The sequence below is a fragment of the Orbicella faveolata genome, unplaced genomic scaffold (assembly GCF_042242905.1).
Source record: "Orbicella faveolata isolate gen_17 unplaced genomic scaffold, um_ofav_v1 contig_5, whole genome shotgun sequence".
Classification (NCBI taxonomy): Eukaryota; Metazoa; Cnidaria; class Anthozoa; order Scleractinia; family Merulinidae; genus Orbicella; species Orbicella faveolata.
In genome coordinates, this window is record NW_028301580.1 from 710,850 (window position 1) to 737,323 (window position 26,474).

General features: G+C 39.8%; 3 protein-coding genes and 1 long non-coding RNA gene across 4 annotated transcripts in view; 2 read left to right on the forward strand and 2 right to left on the reverse strand.

Annotated features, from left to right (window-relative positions):
• Nucleotides 1-1,933: 1,933 nt before the first annotated feature.
• On the reverse strand, nucleotides 1,934-4,086 carry LOC110040496 (uncharacterized). Its single transcript, XM_089281848.1, has 2 exons — nucleotides 4,001-4,086; nucleotides 1,934-3,323 (listed from the first exon to the last, which is right to left on the reverse strand). Exons 1-2 carry the CDS (start codon nucleotides 4,084-4,086, stop codon nucleotides 1,934-1,936), a joined length of 1,476 nt encoding a protein of 491 aa, XP_089137974.1.
• Nucleotides 4,087-6,159: 2,073 nt separating this feature from the next.
• LOC149095647 (uncharacterized) lies at nucleotides 6,160-13,736 on the forward strand. Its single transcript, XM_089281783.1, has 3 exons — nucleotides 6,160-6,411; nucleotides 7,820-8,203; nucleotides 12,464-13,736. Exons 1-3 carry the CDS (start codon nucleotides 6,307-6,309, stop codon nucleotides 12,818-12,820), a joined length of 846 nt encoding a protein of 281 aa, XP_089137909.1. The 5' UTR covers nucleotides 6,160-6,306; the 3' UTR covers nucleotides 12,821-13,736.
• LOC149095648 (uncharacterized) overlaps nucleotides 12,383-26,474 on the reverse strand; it is a 33,864-nt gene continuing 19,772 nt past the window's right edge. Inside the window, exon 2 of the long non-coding RNA XR_016204796.1 lies at nucleotides 12,383-12,412. This is a non-coding gene — a long non-coding RNA (uncharacterized LOC149095648). The remainder of the gene's footprint in view (nucleotides 12,413-26,474) is intronic.
• Nucleotides 17,411-25,155, forward strand: LOC149095649 (uncharacterized). Its single transcript, XM_089281773.1, has 3 exons — nucleotides 17,411-17,618; nucleotides 17,859-18,278; nucleotides 22,725-25,155. Exons 1-3 carry the CDS (start codon nucleotides 17,502-17,504, stop codon nucleotides 23,076-23,078), a joined length of 891 nt encoding a protein of 296 aa, XP_089137899.1. The 5' UTR covers nucleotides 17,411-17,501; the 3' UTR covers nucleotides 23,079-25,155.

Consider the following 26,474-nt stretch of genomic DNA (forward strand, 5'->3'; position numbering starts at 1 on the left):
GGGGGGGGGACCAGGGAGCCATTAACAATTATACGGGAAAAAGCCTTTGCATAAAGTAATTCAATCCAATTGCAGAAGGAAGGGCCGAAGCCGAACTTCCGCAAAACACGCATCATAAAGTCATGATCGACACGATCAAAGGCCTTTTCCCGATCAAGGGAGACAAGAATACCAGGCTCGTTAGTCTTGTCAATCATATCAAGAACGTCACGAAGCAAAGACAAATTAGAAAAAATAGTGCAGCCCACAACACCACACGTTTGATCTTGGTGAACGATAGAACTCATCACTTTCTTCAAACGTTCAGTAATAACCTTAGACGCTAATTGGTAATCTGTGTTCAATAAATAAATTGGGCGCCAATTTTTCGGAAGACGCCGGTCGTCCTTTTTATGAATAAGGCGTAAGAGATCCTCATACTGACTATCAGCAAGACAGCCAGCACGAAAGGACTAATTCAGAACAGAAAGTAGAGAATCGCCAAGATCATTCCAAAAACAAAAAATTCCGTTGAAAGGCCATCAGACCCAGGCGATTTGCCGGTGTGAAGGCCTTTCAAGGCGGCAAACAACTCATCCTTAGTGAAAAAACCCTCGCACAAATCGCGCCCAATATCAGTCAGAGAGAAATCGAGATCGTCAATTATTTCAGTTTGGATATGCAAATTAAGGGAGTCTTTGGTAAACAAGTCTTTGTAAAAAAGCACTAAAATATTCTCGAGATCTTTCTGAGAGGTTTTAACAAGGCCATTTGCATCGAAAAGAGATTCAAAGGTATTGACATCGGCACGTTTCTTTTCAAGGCGAAAAAAATAGCGCGTCGGTTTCTCACCCTCTTCAAACCATTGCGAGCGAGACTGAACCTTAGCGCCCTCGACCTCCCCTGAGACTAGAGAAGACAACTGGCTTTCAAGATCGCTAATTACGCTCGAGTCATTAGAATGATTCAAATGCAAAGCATTTTTGGTGCGAACAAGCTGCCTAGTAAGGGCAATTCTCCTAGCATTTACAGCCCTACGCTTACGGGTGCTATACAAAAATACTAATCCGACGAATTTCAGTCTTTAAACTATCCCACCACTTTCGCAAGGAAGCGAAATCAGGGATTTTAAGCTTAAAATCGGCAATCGCTTTGGACAAAACATTCCGAAAGTCGACGTCAGAAAGCAAAGAATTATTAAACCTCCAAACGCCAGAACCGCGCTTGGAGGAACTAGCAGTAAATTCAATTTTAACAAAATCGTGATCCGATAAAACACACGGCAAAATGTTGCAACTAGCCTTTGAGACTAGGCTATTTGCAACGAGAAAGCGATCAATTCTAGATGCTTGCGTGTGATCATTATTAAACCAAGTAAAAACAACGCCGCGCGGATTATGTTTACGCCAAATGTCAGTGAGTGAGAAATCGGCACGTAAAGAACCAAGAAGCTTTTGATCGGACAAAGGAACAAAAGAACAATTCAATTTATCCAGAACATTGTCAACACAATTGAAATCTCCCCCGATTACCAAATCGCCTTGGGAGAGAAAATAATCATGCAGACAGGAGAAAAAAATTTTGCGATCAGAAATGACATTAGGAGAATAGATATCAACAACATTAAGCCTAAAACCATTAACATCAATTAATAAGCTCAAAACCCTGCCGTCAGAATCGGTCAAAAAACGAATAACTTTGCCGGAAAAATTCAAAGAGAAAAGGACGGCAACACCAGCAGATTTGCCCGTCCCAAAGGACCAAAAACACTTGCCCATCCAAAGCTTTTCAAATTTCTCAGCTTGTTTCTTGCACGAGACATGCGTCTCTTGCAAAAGCACAATATCACAATTTAAAAGACCTAGCTCACGAATGATTTTTGCAGATTTATCAGAGGACCCGAGTCCTCGTACATTCAAGGAAATGATCTTGAGCTTATCCACTGCGAAAAAAATTAAAAGTAATCATACCGGCGTCTACGCCTGTAAGAAACGCGAGTCCAACCGGTATGGTCATCGTCGTCGTCGTAGTCCGAATAATCACGACGAGAAGAACGGTCACGCCTATAGTCCTTTCGCGAATACTCACAATCGCGATAATGATCACGGTCTTCTCGATCTCTTCTCCTTTCTTCCTTCGATGACTCGTATCTTCTTCGATCCTCTCTTTCCCTTTCATCGTCACTTTTCTCCGATTCCTGCCGCCGATGTTTATCATCACGCTCCCTTGAGTCCCGGACCTTTTCACCTCTTTTCTCTTCGCCTCTTTGTTCTTTGCCTTTGTTCTTTTCTCTATCCTTGTCTTTCTCCTGCCGCGCCTCGTGCGATGACCCACCCTCCATTTGCATACGGGCTTGTTGTTGTTCCGTTTCTTGCTGTTTATTCTTCGCCTGATCCATTTTCGCTCGAAATTTCTGCTTTTCCTTCTGCTTTTCGTCTTCCGTCTTTTCTGCACCCTCTTTTAAAGCGCTGTCCACGTTGGCACTATAAAGGACGAACGGACAATCGGCCAGTTGATGGTCATCGGCCTTACAAACGGTACATTTAGCCGATTCCTCACAGTTCTCCGCGCGGTGACCAGGACGTTCACAATTGAAACAACGAACGGACGAACAGTCCTTGACGAGGTGGTCTTCAGAACCGCAATTACGACATGTTTTAGGTTGGCTTGGATACCACACTCGAATGAATTCACCGGCCAGGTTGATGGTCGAGGGAATATGTCGGCACAAACTCATTCGAGCAGTACGCACACCATTATCAATAAACTGCGCTATCTTATCCCTTCGAAAGCTCAAAACACGACCATAGTGATTTAAACGGCCAATTAAGGCCGTGTCCGGCAGCTCAGCCGGCGCTTCATACAGCTTAACAAGAACTAGGTGGTTTTCACAGTCGCCCAGGAAAATTGTCGAACCACCAATCTCGACACACGCGACCTCCAACGCTGTTTCTTTCGCTAACTGCGAGTCAAACGTTACAATCCAGGTTTTGTTGGAAGCCTTCCCCTGGATGCTGGTGATCTCATCAATATCAATACCGGCAGCGTGAAATGCCTCGAGGATAGTTTGACTAGTAACTACCGTATCCACCCCAAAATAGACCGAGCGATTTTTAACGAGCCTAGACTTATCTCTAGCACTCTGGAACGGCACACATTTAAATCGCAAACCATTGCTAGCCAAATTCCTAAGCACATCTGGAACTGGAACCTCAGGTGTGATCTCCGCCCACGATTCACTCAGATTAGAATCAACCAGGTTCGCATCTGGGACGTCCCCACTCTCCGCGGTGCTAGTAAATTGACTAATGGAAACACTTTCTTCACTTGATATGGGCGAAAATCTCTCACCCCATGTGGGAACGCAAATGACTTCTACTGTAAGTATCTCTTCCCGGTGTTTTTTGTTTTTTGTTTTTTTTTGTTTTTGTTTGTTTATTATTATTATTATTATTATTATTATTATTATTCTATGAGAATAGGGCTGTTTTCTCTAAGGCTGTGGGTGCAATTCGTTAAAAACACTGAGTTCTTATAAATCGTTTTGAAATTCTTCGTTCCAGTTCAAATTTATGATGCTGGAATATGGGTGGGCACTTTATTTGTAGGGACGGTGATGTAAGATACCTTAAACTATTTTTACTGTTCAGGATGCACTGCTACGTTAGTCTGCTTTTCAGCGCAAAATGATACCGGTCTAGACGCCGGTCTAGATGGGAAAATCCAGACCGCGCTCAATATCGATTTCAGCCAATTAAATTCGTGAATTCGGTAGTTCCCAGTCCTTGTGAGACAGCCATATAATAACATGCAATAATTGGGGATTCACTTGACGAAACTCACGATAACCTTTCCAAGTTTTACGTGGGATTGTCATGCGTCTGAGATCACGCGATCCCGCTTAATAAGGAAACCGGATAATACAGACAATTTTGCGTGTCCCTTTGGTCTCCGGGTATCCCTGCTGTAGAATTAAATTTCTCAATGGCTTGTCAACTATCTAAAATCTACAAATTCTAACATTGTTTCTGCTCCAGTGAAATGTCTTGACTCTATACCAGTAGAAATTAACGAAGCCATTGCTGGATCTTTATGCCAGGCAGCCATTCACCAGCGACGGAAATCAAGCTAGGAATGGAAACTTCCACTGACTTTAGAACTTTTTTTCTACAGTTATGATTCGGTTAGACTTATTGAACTTTGTTCCATTTATGTACGTCGACCAAAACAAGAATAAGATCGACGGAACGAGAGAAAGTAAAGAACTGCAATCGTTTACAAACAAATAGAGATAACAGTTATGTTTCCGATTTTTCCGAAAACAGAAGATCATTGTTGAGGTCTAAAATGGCTTTTCCTACGAAATTTTAAAACGGAAGAAGCGTTCAGTTCATTTTTTATAACCTTTATAGAGTTTTCTTCTTTTAAATACGCAATTCAATTAATTGTATTAGCAAAGATCAGTTGGGAATTCATTTGAAGAAACTCAAGATAACTGTCACAGGTCAAGTCGGATTATTTACAGCTGGTAAAATTCCCTTACCAAAGGCCATCGAAGGCAAATACCCTGTCAAAAATAATCCCTTGTAGGCTACCATGACATAAAGTAATATATTAAAAATCTTGGCAGTTTACAATAATTTTGTGCCAATTCAGGATATCCTTTAGCATTGCATTCCACACAGCTGCAGGTTAAATGAACATACGTGGCTTAAATACTTTCTGATTAAGGTCGCGGGCTCCATAGGTTAATCATTTATCACGTTGCGCGCGCTAATGTTATGTTTTGAATGGTGTTTTTGCATTCGTTTTTACACCCAGTCCTTTCAAACTTATTAAATGTAATAAGCAATGATGATATGCTGTTTTACTATCATCTCTGCTAAAATCTTGGCTTTTAATGTTGAATTATAAATGCCTAAACAAATGCGTTGTTTTCTGTTTTTAGGGCTTTATTTGTGATTTTCTTAAATTTCCTTCGGTGAAATTTTCCAGATTTTTTCGGTACGTTGAATATGGCGGAATACGAATTTTAAACACGAAAAAAATAGGGTTTGTAAAGGCAGTTTTTTTTATATTTTCAAATTTATGTATTTTACCGCTGCAAAAAATCTGGTTTTATAGATTTCCCTGAAAGAAGAGCTCCGACTAAAATAAAATGTTTACTACCAATCTGCCAAGTTTTACAGAGTTTCACCGAAGGAAACCCAGGAAAATTCACTGTCAGTTTTGCTTTTTGTGCTCATCTTGACGTAATAAAATATCGAAAAACACTGACGTTTTCCTTTGAGCGCGCGCAGATTACTTCCTCAGCGCTCGCGCGATTGTAAAACTATAGGGAGCCACCTTAAAATATAGAAAATCAAGTTTAGTCTAAAGTACCAATCGGTGTAAACTGAAACAGAAGATTTGAGTTCAACGTGTGCCAACTGAACTCTTATACTGCGCTTCATATAACTATGCATTGAAAGCAATGCATCTGATCTGTCACGTACAGCTCAAAGTAGCGAATCTCTTCCCCATTCCAGATCAGTGGAATGAAGTTCCTGTTTTGAGGACACAAGCTGACGGAAGCAATAAAAGGAAGTCATCGTCGTTGTCCAAAGTCTAAAATAACTAACTCCACGAAATCAGTTTAATTAAAGAAGCGGGGAGTTCAACTGATTATACATAACCTTTGCAGAGTTTTCTTCTTTTAAATACGCAACTTATTTAAAGTTTTAGCGAAGGATATTTGGAGATTCACTTGAGAAAACTCAATATAACCGTCGCATGTTTTAAGTCGGATTGTTTCCAAGTGGTAAAATTCCCCTACCCAAGGCCATCGAAGGGCAAATACCCAATTATAAATAATCCCTTGTAATACTACCATGACATAAATTGAAACCATTAAAAATCTTGGCGGCTTACAACAATTTTGTGCCAATTCAGATATCCTTTAGCATTGCATTCCATGCAGGTTAAATAACCATATATGGCTTAAATAATTTCTGATTAAGCGATAGAAAATCAAGTTTATCTAAAGTAACCAATAAGTGTAAACTGAAACAGAAGATTTGAGTTTAACGTGTGTCAACTGCACTCTTGAACCACGCTATATCAGTATAACTATGCATTGAAAGCATTGCATCTGATCTGTCACGTACAGCTCAAAGTGGCCAATCTTTTCCGCATTCCAGATCAGTGGAATGAAGTTTCTGTTTTGAGGAGACAAACTGACGGGAAGCTATAAAAGAAAGTTCTCGTCGTTGTCCAAAGATCCGTTTTACAGTGAATTTTTCCGTAAAGCAAGTTTGTCCACAGCAGTCACGAGCCATTGAGCTGAACATGCTGGGTGCCTTCTCTTTCATCCTTATGGTTATTTTCTTGCTGTCCTCGACATTGACGGACGCCACCGAACTGCAGTCAAACACATCGACATCCAAATGCAAGGTAGGGACGAAGTTTCGTTCAAGGACAGGTTATAAGCGATCACTGATTAGGGGCACGTAACAAATCGTTTCTATAACTTATCTGTACGGAAGGTCTTCAACCCCTTCGATTGTCTCTAGATTGTCATATCGAACTTTTGTGCTACGAGTTATTTTAATCCTGTTGTTTTCGGATTGATAAATGTTTCGTTTGGGTACCGACAGAAGGTCAGCCAGGACTTTCGGAAAGGCAGCAAGACCTTTCTTTCAAGAATGCAATTTGGTCGTGTGACGTCATGTCACGTGGTAATTACCTCCCCTTATCTAAACAGCCGTCGTCTTGGATCCGTCATCTTAGATGTCTTTAGTTTTGAAAACGTCATCTAACAACCAAAAATGACTCAAAAGAAAGCAAAACTATCAAAAATGTAAAAGAAAAAAGGAAAAAAAAATCAATGCATCAAAATTAAGGAACTGGTTCATGCTCAGCGTGTATATATCGAGTTATGGATGCACGCGGAAAGTTTGAAGAGCGCGAGAGAGGCGTAAGAGTTGCTCGAGGCGATGGCCGAGAGCAACTCTAACTTCTTGAGTGCTCTCCATACTTCCCGCGTGCACCCATAACTTGATATACGCACAGTTAAAAGCATGAACCAATTCTTTTACAACATAGCGACAACAACTTGGTCGCTTAAACATGTTTTATTTGTGATTGACTATCAAGTTCTCACAATGCGCGGCGCAGGGAAACAAAGGATTATATTGCCTGGTTAAAAACACTCCACAATCAGTTGTGCAACAGTTGAACGAAAACGCTTCATCTAGTTCCTAAAATTGTCATAAGGTAGGCAAACAAAGTCAAAATACTTAACTTTTGGTAAGCATATCAGCTTGGCAAAGGTCAAAGACTCGAAGCCAATAGTGTTTGGATTGTTCAGAATGGTGTTCACATTACCAACACTCGCGGCTAAACTCGACGGAAATTTTGCTGTTAAAACTAAAACTGCACACGTCATGTTATTTACGCACGGCCGTCCGTAAACAGAGATTTCATTCATTATTGCTCAACAGGAATTAGGTAGGACCAGCGCGCGCGCTATGTTATAAATAGTTTTTGTTCAGGAAAACAAGAAATTCAAAAGTTGGAAATACATGCCTGCCATGTGTGAGTGTGGTTGCAATGAAGATATCACATTCACGAGAACGATAATGTGACGTGCCAAATAGTTTCCAAATAAATTTCAGGTGAAGATAAGTTCAGCATGTTTTACTCAAATATTGTAAAAGTTATGGACGGTTAAAGGTAGCGTTGGCACTTTTCCCTACCACTGGTTTGTATAGGTTTCAAAATTAACTTCTTGAGCTACCCGGTAAAGCAAGAACACATATGCAGCACATTAAGAATGAGGTTTTTTGCTTTGTTTCAACAGCCTAATCCTCATTCTGGAATGCCAGGAATTCCTGGCGTCCCAGGAATACCGGGAACTCCGGGTTCTCCGGGTAGAGATGGTTTTAACGGAGAGAAAGGCAGCATCGGAAAGCGGGGTTCACAAGGCGCTATAGGAATCCCAGGGAAAATTGGTCCACGGGGTCCTGAAGGATCCAAAGGGGAGATAGGTTCGATAGGAATTAAAGGAAGTAAGGGTAGCCCCGGAAACATTGGCCCCAGGGGCTTAAAAGGGTCCAAGGGAGAAAATGGCATCGGGGCAAAGGGAGAGAAGGGAGATGCAGCAAACATGGACCCGAGAGAGAGAGCTAATTGGAAACAATGCGCATGGCGAGGCGGAGCTCACACGGATAACAGTAAAATAACGGTTGGTAACAGCTCAGTTTCAATTAATCTTTTTTAGGTCAGGTCATTTTAGGGAATATTGTTCTTCTCAGATTTCTGACCTTTTTCAACGTTGTGCAGGCTGAGAAATCTTGGTTAAAACTCATTTCCGCAATAAATAATTGTTGGCGCTTAAGGTTTAAAGCGCCACATTTTTTTCGCAGCTATCGAAAACAAGAAAAAAATACAAACAAACAAACAAACAACAAAAAATTAAAATCGCTTGGGTGTTTGGAAATACAGTCGAACCTCCGTTTGCTATCACCTCTCGTAAGGGACCACCTCTCATCGGCGACCAGTTTTCCAACGTACAAAGAGCTAGTGTCCCAGTCAATCAACTGTACTTGGAACCTCTTGTATGCGACCACCTCTCGTCAGCGACCGGGACCACTTTTAGAACTTTTGTTTTTAACTTCCCGTAAACGACCACTTGACAGATAATTGAGCGGAAATTGGATAATAAGGCGTTGTAGTTTATCAGAATCCGCATCCGAGGTTCACTTACACTGAGATGGAATAAATTTCTGCAAATGTTTCCCTGAGAGCCGTCAAATGACGCGTTACGCAAAAGCCGCGTGCTCTTTAAGGTTGAAATTACTCACGCTTGGGGTGGGAGCACGTGTATTCGCTCCGCATGACATTAGCGCAAAATAGGATTGGCCTAAGCGGCTCTTGTGGTTGGTGAAATTTTATACATTTGCCGTTTTCATTTGATTTACGGTCTCTTGACCTTTCTTTGCTTCAAACGTGCTTCTGAAGGACACTTAGTGCTGTGCTATTATTTGGAGCAAATGTAACTGGACTCGTTTGGCTTGGGTCAGAGAGCGACCAGCCCTCCCTCCACGGGGGGTACTTTCTTATATGGGCTATATTGGTAGGTGCGTCCTCAAAGGGTATGGGTTTTCAGCCGTTTCGGTTTTTGCACTTATCATAGAGACTTTATTAACGCGTTGTCCACGTACATCGTTTTAAAATGTTCTTTAATAAGGTAGTTATGTATTTGATCTGTTTATGAGAAGAGATTCTTTTTCATCATTATCAATTGCTGGTTTTCAGTGTCACGCAATTCAAAATAGATCAAAATAAAAATCAAAACCGGTCAATGATAAAGTCCAGAATCTGGGAAATGAAAGGAAGTAAATATAAGTAAAGACTCTCGCCAAAATTCTGGTCACAGCAATTTTCCTTATGCGAGATATGCGGAGAAATTTGTTACCCAAATTTATAGAGATTTGTATGGAGACGCCATGCTGGTGATCATCCGTATGGGCACCAACATGGCGGCCGGAAACCAACAGAAACATCTGTCACTGAGTTTTGCTACAAAAACGTGAATTTATCCCTCGAGAAACTCTAAAACATTAAAATAATACTTTTTCTAAGACATGAGCTGTTCAGATAGCCAAGTTCCCAGAAATAAGACACGTTTTTAACCATCATGACAGCTCTCTAGGCCGTCACGTAAATGCCGCGTCACGCAAAAGCTCAGAAATCCAAGCGTAGTGTATCACAAAACCAAGAACCCATTCGGAGCAAAAATTTGTATGAATATTAGTTTTCAGCTGCTCTTATACATCATTTAAGTAAAATCTCAGGAAGATCAATAGCTGGTTTTCACATGACGTCACTAAAATTCGAACTACAAAACTATTGATCATTCTGAGATTTTACTTAAATGATGTATAAGAGCAGCTGAAAACTAATTTTCATACAAATTTTCGCTCCGAATGGGTTCTTGGTTTTGTGATACTCTACGCTTGAATTTCCAAGCTTTTGCGTGACGCGGCATTTACGTGACGGCCTAGAGAGCTGTCATGATGGTTAAAAACGTGACTTATTTCGGGGAACTTGGCTATCTGAACAGTTCATGTCTTAGGAAAAGTATTATTTTAATGTTTTAGAGTTCCTTGAGGGATAAATCCACGCTTTTGTAGCAAAACTCAGTGACAGATGTTTCTGTTGGTTTTCGGCCGCCATGTTGGTACCCATATGGATGAGCACCAGCATGGCGTCTCCATACAAATCTCTATAAATTTGGGTAAAAAATTTCTCCGCATATCTCGCATAAGAAAAATTGCTGTCACCAGAATTTTGGCGAGAGGCTTTGCATATTTACGTTCTTTCATTTTCCAGATTCTGGACTTTATCTATTGACCGGTATTGATTTTTATTTTGATCTATTTTGAATTGCGTGACACTGAAAACCACCAATAGTTTTGTAGTTAGAATTTTAGTGACGTCATGTGAAAACCAGCCATAAGGTCATCAACAAAAGCCCTTCGTAAATTATGTTTATGGCAACTGCGCCAGCCTGAAAACTCATTAATAGGGTATCTAATTCTTGGTCAGGTCATCAGGATAGGGTACAAGGAAATATCGCAGATTTTGTCATGAATAGGGTGAGGGTTTTGTTAAGCGAGCCGCACATCCCCACCCGATTTTTCTGGGAGTACCCCCGCCCACCCGAGGGGCCCAACCTTGGGAAAGCATATGAAGAGGTGAAGCTAAAAAAGACCTAAATTGCCTCTGATTGGCATAGAAAACCTCACGGGAACCAAAGAAACACACACCTAAAGCGATGCAGGTTTATCTTTATTCATACTTGCTATTTTTCAGGCTTAAGAATACAACCGTTTTTCCATAAATATCCTTAATATTTCGACTGTCGCGTAGCCTGAGTACTAGTGTATGAAGTACAAGGGACGCTCATTTGCAAGCTTGGGCCACCTGTACGTCATGCTCATGATTTCCTTTGAACGGTCTTTCGTTTTCAAGATATTATATGAAACACTGGACACATAAAAAATAAAGATTTTCCAAAAAAAATAATACATTGCGCATGGTATTTGCATCTCTCCCCTAGGTGAAGAAAGTGTCTCTTGTATTTGATCATGATGAATTGTATTAATATTTAGGAAATAGAAAACATTTTCCGTGTATCTGCGAGTTATAGAAACACGAGTGAAAGTTTAATAGAACCGAGAAATGCTGTGGGAACCCGAGCCGCTGGCTTGTGTTTCCAAAGCTCTTTCGAGTTCTCCCAAACTTTCACCAGTTTTCAACTATCGCGCGATAGAAATCGAAAGCGAATAATCCAATTGTTCTAGTATAAATTTACTAGTCGTTCAAAACTTTATCTAAATCTTCTTCACAGACACTTCAAAAACGCCAAGAAGCGGCCGTCATTTTGTTGACAAGGACCCACTCCCACGGTACTCGCTAGCTATCACAGAATAGATAGTGAGTAGCGTAGCCAATCAGAGAACGGCATTCGTGATAGAACGCTGGTAGATTTATACTAAAACTCGATAGAAATGCGGAGAACACGTTTTCTAATTCTTCTAGAAAACACCGCGACGAAAAAAAAAAGTAAAACAACTTGTTTACTTTGATTATCAAAATGAAAATTCTCTTTGCTCGCGCTATCATTACGTCAACAGCTCGTGCTAGTTCTGTGTTTCTATCGGGTTTTAGTATAAATCTGCTAGCGTTCTATCACAAATGCCGTTCTCTGATTGGGTACGCTACTCACTATCTATTTTGTGATAGATACTGAGTAGCGCAGCAGTGTGCCCTTGTTAACAAAATGACGACCGCTTGTTGGCGTTTTCGAAGTGTTTGTGAAGAGGATTTAGATAAAGTTTTGAAAGAATAGCAGATTTATACTAAACAATTCGCTCTCGATTGAGATTGAGATTGACTCGCAGCCCGAGTCAACTATCACGTGATAGAAATCTCGAGCTGATAATCTAACTGTTAAATAGAAACACGATTATTAACCAATCAGCGCACGTATTTTCTTAGGGCTGTTATCTAAATAATTATATATTTAGCTCGTTAAGGTAGTTTTTTTACAACAATATAAGTATATAACCGTAAGCAAAATGGGCAGAGGCAGAAAGGGGCTGTGAAGTTCTGGAAATTATCCTAACAAAAAACAATAATTATGTCGATCAACATTTTGCTGCGTCTCCGTATGTTGTTGAATCTTACGCTTATGCGGCATTGAAAACCAGCCTTAACACAAACGGACAGAAAGGACTCCGCTACGAGATGGCAAAAGACAACGACTTGTTTCCTAACTTGAACTCTGTTGATTGTTATATGACTGATGTTGTAACTACTCATACGGCTTTACAGCTTTAATCTTAACGTTTAATCATTCTTTTTTTTTTTTTTTTTTTTTTTTTGGCTACAGCTTTTCTGCATTTTTTTTTATTACAATCTTTTGTTTTTGTTTTAGGACTGCTCTTTTAACAAGCTGTATGACAATACGGCACTCAAAGTCTCTTACCAGGGAAGCATTCGAGTGTACGGCGATGATGCTTGCAACAGATGGTATTTTAAGTTTAACGGCAATGAATGTAGTGGTCCCATGCCAATTGACTCGGTGCTTTACACTGACTGGGTTAATAGTGGAGAGATTCCAGACAACCACCGTCATCATTCCTTTGAAGGTTACTGTGAAAACATTCCACGCGGCACAGTTAGTGTTCAACTCTGGGTAGGCAAGTGCCGTAGTGTTACACTGGGTGACGCCTTCACAGGATACAGTTCAGTGTCCCGGATTATGGTCGAAGAAGTACCGCCATCCCAGTAGCCAGACGTTAGAAAAAAAACGAGTTTTATTGTTACATAGTCAATAGAAGGAAATGGTTAGGAAACCTGGCAAAGTTCTTTGTTGTATGTTTTTATTGGCTATTTTGGGGGTTGCCCCTGCACAAAACCGGCAAAAATACAAAAGGTGGTTATATGTGCTCACACAACTAACTAATAGAAGCATTGCGATTATGTAATTCATGTACTGTAGTCAATGAGCTCAAACAAAACATGTGCAGGGTCAAGGACCCTTTAACATAAATCTTAACCTGTTTGCTTGCTTCTTTGATGTTTACCAGACTTCCTAACGCTTTCACTCTAGTAACTATGATTGGTTAAAGTATTACACCCTACACTCGACGTCAAACTTGATGGCAAACCCAAATTTATATCTCATAGTTGCTTTGCTGATTCGGTAATTCTTAGTAATTTATTACCAACTACTGATGTAATTCTTAGCCCTAGTTCCTTTTTTTTTCTTTGAACAAAAAATGACTACTGTTACCTTCAATTGAAACACAGGAGGTCGTACCTTACTTAGCCGGCAAAAGAGTCTACGATTACAGTGATTTTAACTCTGAAATGTTTCTTTAAAATTGTGACTAAACTTGTTGTGGCGTAGTCAAGTGCTTTACTAACGAGTTGCCATCACATGGAATGATATTAAAATATTGTGAATAAGCAGCAGTCTTCCGATAAGTAAAATAAAACAAACTAAAATAATGCGAAGAAGTTGCAAACGCGTTAACAAAACGTTTGCAATCTATTGCTCAAAGTAAACAGATTTTTTTGTTAGGTAGGAACTTTCACCTTCATGTTTTAAGGACAATTTTATTTAAAAGTTCAAAAATCGACGCGAGAAACGCAAATAAATGCGTTAACTTTCGCGCATTTACCGAGAATGGATCGCCAAGACGCATCAATTTATCAAAAAAAAAAAAGGCATTATCATAAATACCTTATTGAATTTGCTCTGCTTGTATGGGAGAATATTGGTCTCGCTCTGTTTTTTATTTATTTATTTATTTATTTATTTTTGTTGCATGTTTATAGGTAGAAGTACTTCTAGTCGCTTCATGCTACAGTAACCAGGTTAAGCTTCGGCCTGATGGGCCACTTCGCTCGTACCCAGACTTTACCTCTTAACCTTACAATTGCGTTTCACATGGTTCCTTTTTTTTTCTTTTATTTATCACCTGCATGCCACGTTACCTTTTTTCCGTAAGCAGCACACGAGGGCATACTGCTCATTACAACAAAGGAATCAGAGGCGTTTATACTCAGTTTAACATAGGCCATTGAATGACTGTTAACTTGGCAAACGCATTATCAGATTACCGACATCTTATTAACGCGGCTTGCATCAAGCAAGTGAGACTACACGGGCTAGGTCACCCAATCTTATAGGCAATTCAATTTAAGCTTTTTCTTTCTGGTCCTACAACTAACTGTAATATCACAATAACGACCTAAAATTGTGGAAGAGCAGAAAAGATTAACTCAGAAAAAAAAAAAAAAAATGAAAAGCCAAAAGCAGGCGTGGATAGGCAAAATTGGAGAATATCAAAAGGAATTTCGTTAGGGTAAGCTAAAAGACAGCGGCACAAATCTGTTCAAGTCAATCTCAGTTTGTATGAAAGTGTTATTTGCAATGCTCCGAAATGCGCTGTGAAATAAATACCACAAGTCTCACGCGGGTTATTTCCTGCCAAATTCATCCAAGGACAACTGTAGTAGCAAATTGTAAAGAGCGCGCTTTAAACACATACGTTGACATTAGACGATGCCATGAGAAATCTTGCTAAGGCACAGTAGCCACTTTCAAAATTGAAACAAGCAGCGAAAAACTGACATAAATGCTTATCCTTACCAGTAAAGTAAATTCACTTGGAATCAGTCATTAAGTCTACAGTAAACTTGCAGTGTTTTCTTCGTAAAAAAAAACTCAGAAAAAAAAAAAAAAAACATAAAATAAACCAATTTTGCGAACGTTCTTTTTTCCAGTTCTCAGCGACTTTTTAAAAATTTAGGCTTGGATAAAAGCGAAAAGAAAAACCGCCAGACTTTTCAACACTTTCTATGTTTCTTAACCGTAATTATACGACTTTTAAAAACAAGAAGGGCCCTATTGTTTGAGCCAAACTGTTTTTTCTTCAGCGAGAATTCCAATTGAATATGTTGCCAAACGAAAGATTCACTGAACGGAGCAAATCTCGGACTTATGGGGAAACCTTTCTGCGAAGTCCTCCATAACGAAAAATAATGAATGCCAATTGCAATCAAAAGTTTACTTCTGTTTTAAATTCCCTTCGTTTTTTTTTTTATTTTTTTTTATTTTTTATTTATTCATTTATTTATCTTATATATATCTGTTAAGGTACTGTAATCGAAAGATTTCAGCCAGAAACCAACCAGAGGATTCTTTCAGTTAGGAAATCAACTTTCTTTTAGTGAAAATCTAGCCAATCAAATGATGTGTCTCGGGTCAGAGCCATCTTCTCCTCGTGCCAAGGCTCCGCCGGCTAAGAGGGACAAGCGGTTCTGGGGACTAGAATACGGTAATTTTGTATAAAAACTCTATCAATCCATTTTTGTGGCGTGTGGACTCCAAAGGAATCCTCGTTCTTAAAGGCTTTCTTAATCATCTCTAAAGCAAAAATGGGAAAACATTGGCCTATAGTCGTAGGGTAGTTAAAGAATTGTAAATGACTTAAATCGGACCGATAAGTTGTATCCAAAGTTGCCTACCGTCACAGGTTTAGCTGAAAAGTGAAACTGAAGATTAGAATTGATACCTTTCTCACCTAAGCTCTGATGCGACGCTGATTCTATCGCTGAAAACGCTGATGGTTGTCGAGCTTAACATAACACAGGATGAGCTTACGGTGGGTATTGCTCGTTTATATAATAATTAAATGAATGTGCACTCTCTGAGTGATCAATCAGCTATGGTTTATTGTGCCAGTAAACTCATGGAAATTTCGCGTGTCTTCTGAATTATTATATAAAAGCAATATACTACAAGTTTCCATGGTTTAGAGGTGTGATAAACCATAAAAACTTGTGGTCCATTGCTCAAATAGATAGTTCCGGTTCGATGTAGTAACCTTATTCATTGCTAGCCTGCATTGTTTTTTTTGCTTTTTTTTTTGTTTTTGTTCACTTCCGGATCAGTCGGTGTCTTGCCACATACATATCTCTGTCTAGGTTTCACTTTTAGTCCAAGCCAGATAAAACACATATGTGGCGACTTTTTTTTTTTAAAATTTGGAGCCATTATTTTCATAGCTAGCGCCCTGGTTGTTAGTATTCTAAAGCGGGTAAACTTTAATTTACACTGTGAACTAGTTAGTTTAGTTGCACTATAATAATAAGTCTAACACAAGTCAGTTTCATTGTTGTTTTGTTGCTAAGAAAAAAGAAAAATAATAATAACAACAATAGCTCACGAAGGGTTGCTACTTTAAAAATAGCAGATTCACATCGAAGCACATAAACAACATCACACATGCACTCGTGTACTTTTATTTGTTTCGGCGATGTTCCTGAAGTTTTATTACTGTTCTTTCGCGTTTCTACATCTGACACGATCGACCGCCTGGAAATACGTGAAACCAAATGCAGTATCAGGCAATGGATTAACAGGAACAGATTAAAGGAACATATCTGAAAGAGGGTGGGCGGGCGGGCTGTACTCGTGTAAAATACAGAACGTGAACCGGCTCGAAGGATAATCAGCGTAGGGTCGCAAGTGAGAGAGGTCAAGCGAAAGTGCCGTAAAGTATTAATAGCAAAAAGCGACCAACCACGACTTCGTAATAAGCATCCTCCGACACCTCACACAGAAAATGCAATGAGGAATGCGACAATAAAATACCATCGGGAAAATGTATTGACATCTGGCACGATCGGCTGATAATGATACCACATGCGGTTATCCATAAAATAGATGGAGTTATTGATTACCAGTTACCCGGCTACAGTAGTAGCAATGTTACTGCGCTTAATCTCTCGGGTAAAATAACATGATCTGAATGGCTGACAGTTTTAAGTGTCAGAGTATATATAGAAGTAAAGCCTTTTATTTCCATATTTTCTTTAGCCTGTCATAATTGAAATAGTTTCACAGAATAGGCGGACGCGTACGGAACGACAAGCCTGGTCCAAAGTTACTGAATGTCATGAGTTTAGCTGTAAAATGAAAATGAAGATTAGAATTGAAACGTGTTTCAGCTAAGCTCTTATGCCACGTTGATTCTACTGCTAACGTGCGCACTGCACGTGAGCCGAAGGTAACCAATCGTTTGGTTTCAGATTGGAATGAAGTTCCTGTTTTGCGGAATCGAGTTGAAAGGAAACGGCACGATCGTTAGTTCTACTGCTAATGTGCGCACTACACGTGAGCCGAAGGTAACCAATCGTTTCGTTTCAGATTGGAATGAAGTTCCTGTTTTGCGGAATCAAGCTGAAAGGACACGACACGATCGTTGATTCTACTGCTAATGTACGCACTACACGTGAGCCGAAGGTAACCAATCGTTTCGTTTCAGATTGGAATGAAGTTCCTGTTTAGCGGAATCGAGCTGAAAGAACGGGAATATACATAATAAAGAACATCTCCTTGCCTCTTCCAAAGTTCATTTTCTCAACGTTTTGAAGGCAAGCTAGTTCGTAAGAACCAAATGCGACTAAACATGATGGATATCTTCTCTTCATTGTTTATTGCTGTTTTCTTGTTGTCCTCGACAAGAACACACGCCAAGGAACTGAAGGCAAACGCTTCGACTTCTACATGCATGGTAGGTACGGGACTATTTCTTAAAGAGCGCGTAATTTTCGACTTGAGGGTGTTCAGTTACGACAAACGGTGAACAAGACGAGCAAAGCGAAAATAAAGGAACAAGATTAAATAACTGAAACTTGTTCATAAGTTAGCACAGAGCTTTATCAGTAGAGCATCAAGGAAAACTCAATTCTTAGAGCAGCCGATCATGAACACTTTCCGGCTTATTGAAACATTTCCTTTTTGATTTCAACAGCCATATCCTCCTTCTGGAATACCAGGAATGCCGGGAATGCCCGGAACAAATGGCGCCCCAGGAATACCGGGAACTCCGGGTGCTCCGGGTAGAGATGGTTTCAAAGGAGAGAAGGGCGCCATCGGAAAGCGGGCTTCACAAGGTGCTATAGGAATCCCAGGGAAAATTGGACCACGGGGTCCTGAAGGATCCAAAGGGGAGGTGGGAGAAAAAGGAGAAAATGGTACGATGGGAGCAAAAGGAAGTGCAGGTATCCCTGGGGATGTTGGCCCCAGGGGCTTAAAAGGATCCAAAGGAGAAATTGGCATCGGAACAAAGGGAGAGAAAGGAGATACACCAAACATGGACCCAAGACAGAGAGCTAATTGGAAACAATGTGCATGGCAATCTCAAACGGGTATTGACAACGGTAAAATAAAGGTAAGTCATCGTATTAGGATCTAGTAAACGTCTCGGCTTAAAACTTGCGGTCTATGAGGAAGTAAATTCCAATGATCCCATTACTGGGCATATTGCTCTCTTTGAACCCACTTCTTCGTTGTGTAGGCCGGTACGAAGTTTGTTAAACGTAATAAATGTTTATATCTGTACTACATGATCGCTGGCACTGAAAAGTAAAATCTCTGTCTGACTGTACTGAAAACTTAAAACAAGTCAAATGTTCGAACTGGAACTAATGATATACAAACAGATGGAAACGCTCCCCGAGATGACGAAAAGTAACTTGTCTTCTTCTGCACTGCAAATAATAAAATTGAAGTCCTTTTTCTTAGACTTGATGGTTGATATGATTTATTCATCGATTGATCGATTAATTGATGAATTGATTTATTGATTTCCGTGATTGACTGATTCGCTGATTGATAATTACTTGAATGATTGTTTGATTGATTGACTGACTGACTGATTGATTGATTGATTGATTGATTGTTAGTTGGTTGGTTAATTGGTTGGTTAATTGATTGATTGATAGGATTGTACCTTTCCTATGTATATAGCCTACGAGTAGTCTCTCTTTCGCTTAGTCCGTCATGCGTGACGCGAAAGAAAACCGCGTGAAAAAAAAAATGGTCACGCGAAATCCTGGAGGCGAGAAACTACGGACAAAGCCAAAGAGTTTGACCTTTCTTGGCCGACAGAGTTTTTCCATGTAAACTTCTGCTCTTCTTAACCGTATTCAATAGGATTCTTCATCTTGACTTCTTTTCATTACCGCTTAACCTCGGGAGATGTGTCGAAGAAAATCGTTCCACAAGTCCACTACTGCCAAAGACGTTGTGAAAAGAAGGCGAAATGGGCATCTCGCAACACGTTTTGCCGCTTCTGTAGGCGTAACTTCAAAAGTTATTACGAAGATTTTAAACGCAGAATTTCATTATGTGTTTAGATATTGAAACAAGCAGGAGCGTAAAAATGTAGTCTTGGTCACAGAACTTGGTTTTTCTTCCGACAAAAAACGTATCTGAATCAAAACCGAGCGAGTGCCAAATGTGTCACTAAAATTTGGATCGTTGTTAAATTCGTGAGGTACAATTCACCCTTGTCACGCGGGGGGCATATTGGATATGACTTATGTACTTTAGGCATGAAATCGAGGCGATGCGTGTCAAATCTGTGAGTTTGCAGCTAATCATGCCAACCTTCTCTGGGAAACGCGTATTGAGGAAAGGTGAAAATGGATTCTTGCTTTCCATTTTTTCGGAGAAGGTACTGTCCAGCGAAATACAGAAGGAAGTGCATCTTTCCTCAATACGCGTTTCCCAGAGAAGGTCGTTCCAAAGTCCGATGGTTTAAGATATTCCAAGCAAACCTTTGTGCTTCTCGAAATCTAAAGGGCAATTGGAACGTTTTATCATTACGGGCAATAAAGAGTACATAAGCAACGTAGTAAAATAGCAGCTCGGCTCAACACTTAATTCTAGTCGATCAAATTAAATGTAATTAATTACTTTGTAAACCCGAACAAATTGATTACAGATAAAGCTTGCTTATCTTGAGGTCGTAAAACACAATCACTAACCTGGAAGTTTTTGCCAACATCTCGACGAATTCTTACAATCCAGCTTTTCTTCGTATACTTGTCGACTGGAAAGCGATGGAAGGTAATTCCTAACTGAGCTTTTGATCTGTCATTTGAGCGCCAGGGCACACTACAATGATCTTTATTTGGCATGATTAGCTGCAAACTCACAGATTAAACACGCATCGCCTCGATTTCGTGCGTAAAGAACATACGTCACATCCAATATGGCCGCCGTGTGACAAGGGTGAATATTATATCTGAAGGGAGTGGATTTCGTGCACCGCAAGATCACCCAACTGTGATGACATATTTGCCGATAACGGAAAGTTCAGGCGAATATCCGGTTTGCCACATTTAGGAAATTCTGGAAATTTAATCAGAACAGATTCACCATTCACCGATTTGACTTAGGTTTTATTATTTTTTTTTTATCTCAGAAAAAGAGGTTAGTAAGCACATTGAAAACGAGATAAGCTTACGTTTACATGGTAATCTCACTAATACATCGTTCAAACTCATTACAAGTAACTCAGCATCCCATCTAATTTACTATGTTTCAAGCGTGTGCAATGATTTATTGACAAAACATTTTGATGTAAGGCGTCAAGAATTCGGATGTCAGCAAATCCTGAAATTTCTCCGACAGACATCGCTCCGGAGAGACGCACAACGAACCTTTCGCTCAGAAATGGCTGTCATACATCCGGGGGGGGGGGGGGGGGAGGGTACTCCCAGAAAAACTCGAAACCCTATTTATGACCTAGCCCTTAAATCAAAACTTTGTTTCAGACGTGCGTTATAATTAGTTCCCTAGTACAGAGCAATGTTAAATTACCGTAAACATATTTTGTTAAGGGCTTTTGTTAATTTTCTTTACGGTAATGACGAAAAAGTGGCTTTTTCTTAAAAACATACCCATATCAGGGCTACAATGCAAAAGCCATACTCTATTTATGGCCAAAATGGCCAAAATCAGCTAAACTCGATACCCTATTTATGACCAAAACAGCTGAAAAGCCATACCCTTTGGGGCCACACATACCTATATAGCCCATATAAGGGTCATACATTTAGGCTCGATTACCAGATTTGAGAGCGTAGCGGGAATCGAGCCTATCAGGCATTTTGTACCGTGCAGCAAGGTCAAGCACCGCCAGTTCACTGACTCACGGTTCTGTGGTTGTTGAGCGGCGAAATCATTAACCCACTCGCATTCTGGTTCGAGGCGAAAACCTTCAAAAACACTTGATAAATAGGACTAGGTTTACACTAGAGGAAATTGTTGCGAATTCGTGACGAATCCGGAACATTTTACTACCTCATTGGTTTTCCCGTTTACACACAAGTGGACTAATCCGATATAAAAACTCCCCGGTTTGGTCGTGTCTCCAGAGATTTTGAATCCGGAATTTAAAGTAGGAACTTTGAATCCGGAGAGTTTTGTCGTGTAAACGATTTTCTCGACGATTTTCTCTCGAATACGAATATTTTCAGCCTGTGATCTTTTGAGTTTACAGTAGAACCAAATGGCGGATCTGGTAATATAGTCGTTGTCACATTCATGGCGGTCGCTGGTTGCCTCATTCTGCTACAGGTCCAGCCAATCACTTTTATTATGGTCTCTGCCATATTCCTCAGAAACCGAAAATTTCGACGCAAACATTGTAGACGTCCTCCACACTTTAAAAGCGACGACGACGATGGCACGCGATCGAAAACCTCGACGGTTCTGAATAAGACCAGAACAAATGACTGGTGGGACAACATGAGGAGTAACAATAGCGAAGTCAGCGAGTGGAAAGGAAACTTCAGACTGTCTCAAGCAACCCCTAGCCTTCTTTTTGGTGGCATTTTGTTTTTCGTTGTGGAGGCAACAAACAGCTTGTTAACCATTCCATCATGAATGTTCCCTGAGTTGTCCTTGTGTGTTCATGATCAGGAATCCCAATATCCTTTCAGTGTAAACGCCTACGAATCCGAATACTCTAAAATTGATGAATCCGGAAACATTTACGAATTCGGAAACTCCTCTAGTGTAAACAGAGTTCAACACTCTTTTCCAAGCCTGTTGGCAGAATCCAACAACATCATGGCCTGCGAGATGCGATTCCAACACTTCGATTTGAAAGATTTCATTTCTCGGAGATCAAGATAAACATTCCTGCAGGACATCACACTCCTGTGCGCCCCTAGGATTTCGCACGGTAAGTTTTTTTTCTCGCGGTGTTCTTTCACGTGACGAACGACGGAGGAACTACAAGTACACACTTTTTTTTTAAATAAGGGTTTTTTTTTTTCAGCGGAGGCTGAATATTCTTGTTTTCCTGCCGATTTTAGGATGAAAGTATTCTAGTGAATATTCTGACTTTTGTTTTCGAACGTATTTGGTGTCTGGATGTTGGAGCCAGCCTGCGGGTATTAAAGCCTGAAATGAGGGACATATCTTCTTTCAGAAGTGTTATTAGCATGATACATATGATTAGTGCCTTTTTTTTTTTTTTTTTTTTTTTTTGCTAGCTCTACTACCGTTTACAGAAACGAAGATTTTGATACAGTTTATTAAAAACATATCATTGTGTTGTATTTACACATTTTCAACAGACAAAATTATATTCCTTTCAAATCACATCCTCGGGTTTATTCTTAAAATATTCTTAATATTTCGCAATTTTCGGCTTCGATATTCTAATAAAATATTTTCTTATAAAAGAAGAGTGTAGTCTGTTATCTATGTGGTATTACAGCTTTTGCTTAAACCGCCCTAATTTATGCATGCAGTTATTCCTTTGTAAGCTGTGTCAGTATGCAAACCGATCCTCGGTCACTTTTTTTTAATGTTTCAGGAATGTTCTTTCAACAAGCTGCACGACAATACCGCTCTAAGAGTCTCCTACCAGGGAAACGTTCGAGTCTATTCAGATGCAAAATGCAACAGATGGTATTTTAAGTTTAACGGCAATGAATGTAGTGGTCCCTTGCCGATCGAGTCAGTCGTTTACACCTACTGGCGTGGAGGGCTTTCTAATATTCATCGTAATCATTTCTTCGAAGGTTATTGTGAGAACCTTGCACGGGGCACAGTCAGCGTTGAACTCTGGGTAGGCAAATGTGCTCACGGTGAATCACTGGGTGACGCTTTCACAGGATGGAATTCAGTGTCCCGGATTATGATTGAAGAAGTACCGCCATCCCAGTAGCGCTGTTTATATTCATAATTGGGAAGAAGTGTAGTTTAAGCGGTATAAGGGATCAGTGTAAGAAATTGATAGAAATACAGTTGGATTTAATTATTAGATTTAATTAGGGAAAATTCCATATATGCATATCCAAGTTTATATACTGTCCGGCATTATAACTGTTTGCTCGTGAAACAGCCGTGATATAACTGTGATATAACTCATGATATAACTGTTTGCTCGTGATACGCATAGAAATGTTACTGATATAATACATTGTAAGATACATTTATGGCAGAACATGAAAATTTTAATCTGTATCTGATCTTGACTGTCCTCTTTGAACAAAAGTGTATCTTAACGTTGTGTAGTGGCTTAACCTATATTCTATAGGTTTTATAGCTACACATGTTACAAATTAAAAAAGTTTTATTTAAGAGAAAAAGAAAAGGAAATAACACACTGAAGCTATACGGAAGTTATGCAATTTTCCTCGCCCTTATTTTAGTTTCTATTTAGTTTCTAAATATTATTGTGCCTAGTATTAATTAACACTTTACTGGACAGTGCCTTCTAAATAGATAAAGTAAATAGACAGATAAAATTTGTTTACTCTTATTTCTGGTTCATTTACAAAGCACGGACCCAGTTCTTCACGCCAGTCATCTTATTTGCTGTCAATTATTTCTTAAAACTTGTTTTGCCGCATTCAAATATATTTTTTTTCGAATTCTTCGATTTTGAGGCAGAGTTCACATTTACCTTTAAGAGAAGTTTACGGCTGATTTCTATATGATCGCTACAATCTCTACCATCATTGGGATTGAGGTAGAACTGATCTTAGCGATCGTCGTCGCAACGATTATCCAACGATTGTAATGTAGTGATGGTTGCGACCAGTTCGGTAGCAATCATATGGAAACCAACCGATATTTTTCCCTTGGATTCATGTCCGAAGCAAGGAGCTGGCGTGCCGTAAATCGAAAAGGAAAAAAACGAGGATCTGAAACTTACAATACGGATCGAGAGGACGGGGTTGTTATTAAGATATTTATTACATATCTACTAAGTGTCTGATGGGTTTGAGAAAACATTTAAAATCACGCCGAATGGTTCCCAGTGATTGACGTACCTCAAAAGCAATACGAGTCGATTGGAAATTAGGGGCGAGATCCATTCAGCCAAAATTTCCGGGGCGAGGTTCGAAAATTTCTCGGTGTCGAATGGATCGCGACGGGTAAGAACGGTCTCGTGCCATTCCACTCGCAAAACGAGTTTCGCCCTCATTTAAAATGGAGGATGTTGGATCACTGTTAAATAAGTAAGTAAGTAAGTAAGTAAGTAAGTAAGTAAGTAAGTAGGTAAGTAAGAACTTTATTTACGTTTCAATGTATTTAGCTTATGTGGGCTAATTGGGGACTCATATTAGAGCTAGATGTCGATTTCGAAGGTGATATCAATGATATTGAGTGAGGTGCATGCGTAGTAATTTAACCATGCAGTATAACCAGTATAACGGGTAATTTTGAGCAGACCGTTCACAAAAATGTGCCGTATGAACTCAAACACCAATTTCGAATGACGAAAAGAACATTCCAAATTCTCTCGGGAAATAAATCGTCTTTAAGAGCCGTTAACAGCCAAAACATACGAGCTTGCGAGCTGTTGTAACTACACATGGATGAACCGATAGATCTGCTGTTAACAATCCATAAAAGTTGCAATGATAAGTGTTTTCCTCTATGTTGTACATGGAAATACCGAACAGCGAGGTACTGCATGGGACTGAGAATGGGACGGTCGGAATGGTCAAATGGAGCGGGCCATTTCGATCGGACCGGTCCAACCGAGAAAAATAGTCCACCTCGAAAGGTGGACCGACTTTCTCGAACTTTTCCGGTTTGACTGAATCGATCCATTCAGTTTTAGATCGAAATTCCCGGAAATTTTGGTCCTAGATTTATTACATTTGCTCCATACTTACAAAAATAGTGATGAAAATTATAGGAACAGGAGCTCGAGCTGGAGGTGAACAAACTAGGGAAATCCCCTTAAACAAAATGTTAAACTATATATACATTAAAGTTCTAAAAACGGAGATTTAAACAGATCTAAAAATTAACGTTAAACTCAATTTTCGACAGCCTTCTGCGGTCTTCTTCAGAGAAATGTACTCTGCAAGAGTCACGGAATGCAAACAAATACGTGGCTAAGACGTCACTGTTCTTGAAAACATTACCCAATGTTTTTAGTGGTTTAAAAACCGTCGTGATGTTTTCGCGATTCAAAATCCGTCTAATTCGCTCCCGACACCCCTTTAACATATCGAATTGACACATATGCTTCTGGGTTCTGCCGAGGCTTTGGTTGTGTTTCGCTGTACATGACCGACCAATTTAATGAATTCAGTAATGCCTATTATGTCTCGATGATACTTCTCGTGATCAATGTCCCTTCCGTGTCACGTGGTCCCTGGCCGTACCTCTCAGCTACGTCAAGGAAATGAAATAGCCATAAAGACCTGGAAAGAAAGCCTACAGGGACTACGCAAGAAAATGTAGAGATTACAAGCCATGCACAGGTTCGGCAGTCGAACCCCGCTAAACGGACATCCGCTCGCATTGTGAATGGTTGACCTCACTTTACCACAGACACTAATTCTCAGTGCTCTGTATACTATCATTTGCAGGGGTCAAATTAACATCAAACATGGCTCAATGTCTTTAAGAAGTTGACTAACGCGCGCGAAATAGTCATATTTATTTACGTTTCTCGCGTTGCTTTCGTCGTCATTTAACTGAAATTGTCCTCCAAACCTGAAGGTACAAAGTCTTCTACTTAACAAAATACTTTTTTATATACTTCTTGTAATGAGTGAAAAGAAAAGGAATTCCCCGAGATTAATTCCTGAGCCGTCCATCTTAGCGGTCTGAACAGGTAGAATTTTCTTTTTCATCGCGGACCAGTTCAGCCATTTAATAATGCCTTATATATAGATTTAGGCCAGCCTAAAAGCGTAGCTCCTAGGCCGGGTTGTTCAGAGCCTGATTAAGCTAACCCAGGAAAAGGTAGAACTTTGTAACTTTGCGGTGAGGCTTTCTGTATATTGTTTGGCCTTCTGTTTTGAGTTTTAATAATCATCACATAAACAAAACAAAGCAGCAAAAAACATTTGTATAGAACAAAAAGTTATAATTCAGTTATCTTTTAATCCTGGGTTAGCGTTAATCGGCTTCCCAACAATCCTGGCCTGTTTTCAACAAGTTAACCTGACATAAGCCCGCGATCTAATCGAAAAACCAGCACTTGGTCAGCGGTCAACTTCAAAAAGCACGTGACCTCGATGAGCTGTAAACTTGAGCCCGCAATATGATCACGTGATACTGGTCAGCGGATACATTGTTTTGACAGGTGTCA

What these genes read in the sequence shown, in the direction of transcription:
- LOC149095649 (XM_089281773.1), top strand. Translation starts at nt 17,502, where the DNA reads ATGCGACTAAACATGATGGATATCTTCTCTTCATTGTTTATTGCTGTT. An exon ending in CTTCGACTTCTACATGCATG is followed by an intron (nt 17,619 to 17,858) that starts GTAGGTACGGGA and finishes TGATTTCAACAG; the next exon opens with CCATATCCTCCTTCTGGAAT. An exon ending in TTGACAACGGTAAAATAAAG is followed by an intron (nt 18,279 to 22,724) that starts GTAAGTCATCGT and finishes TTAATGTTTCAG; the next exon opens with GAATGTTCTTTCAACAAGCT.
- LOC149095647 (XM_089281783.1), top strand. Translation starts at nt 6,307, where the DNA reads ATGCTGGGTGCCTTCTCTTTCATCCTTATGGTTATTTTCTTGCTGTCC. An exon ending in CATCGACATCCAAATGCAAG is followed by an intron (nt 6,412 to 7,819) that starts GTAGGGACGAAG and finishes TTGTTTCAACAG; the next exon opens with CCTAATCCTCATTCTGGAAT. An exon ending in CGGATAACAGTAAAATAACG is followed by an intron (nt 8,204 to 12,463) that starts GTTGGTAACAGC and finishes TTTTTGTTTTAG; the next exon opens with GACTGCTCTTTTAACAAGCT.
- LOC110040496 (XM_089281848.1), bottom strand. Translation starts at nt 4,086, where the DNA reads ATGGCTGCCTGGCATAAAGATCCAGCAATGGCTTCGTTAATTTCTACT. An exon ending in TTCACTGGAGCAGAAACAAT is followed by an intron (nt 3,324 to 4,000) that starts GTTAGAATTTGT and finishes ATGGGGTGAGAG; the next exon opens with ATTTTCGCCCATATCAAGTG.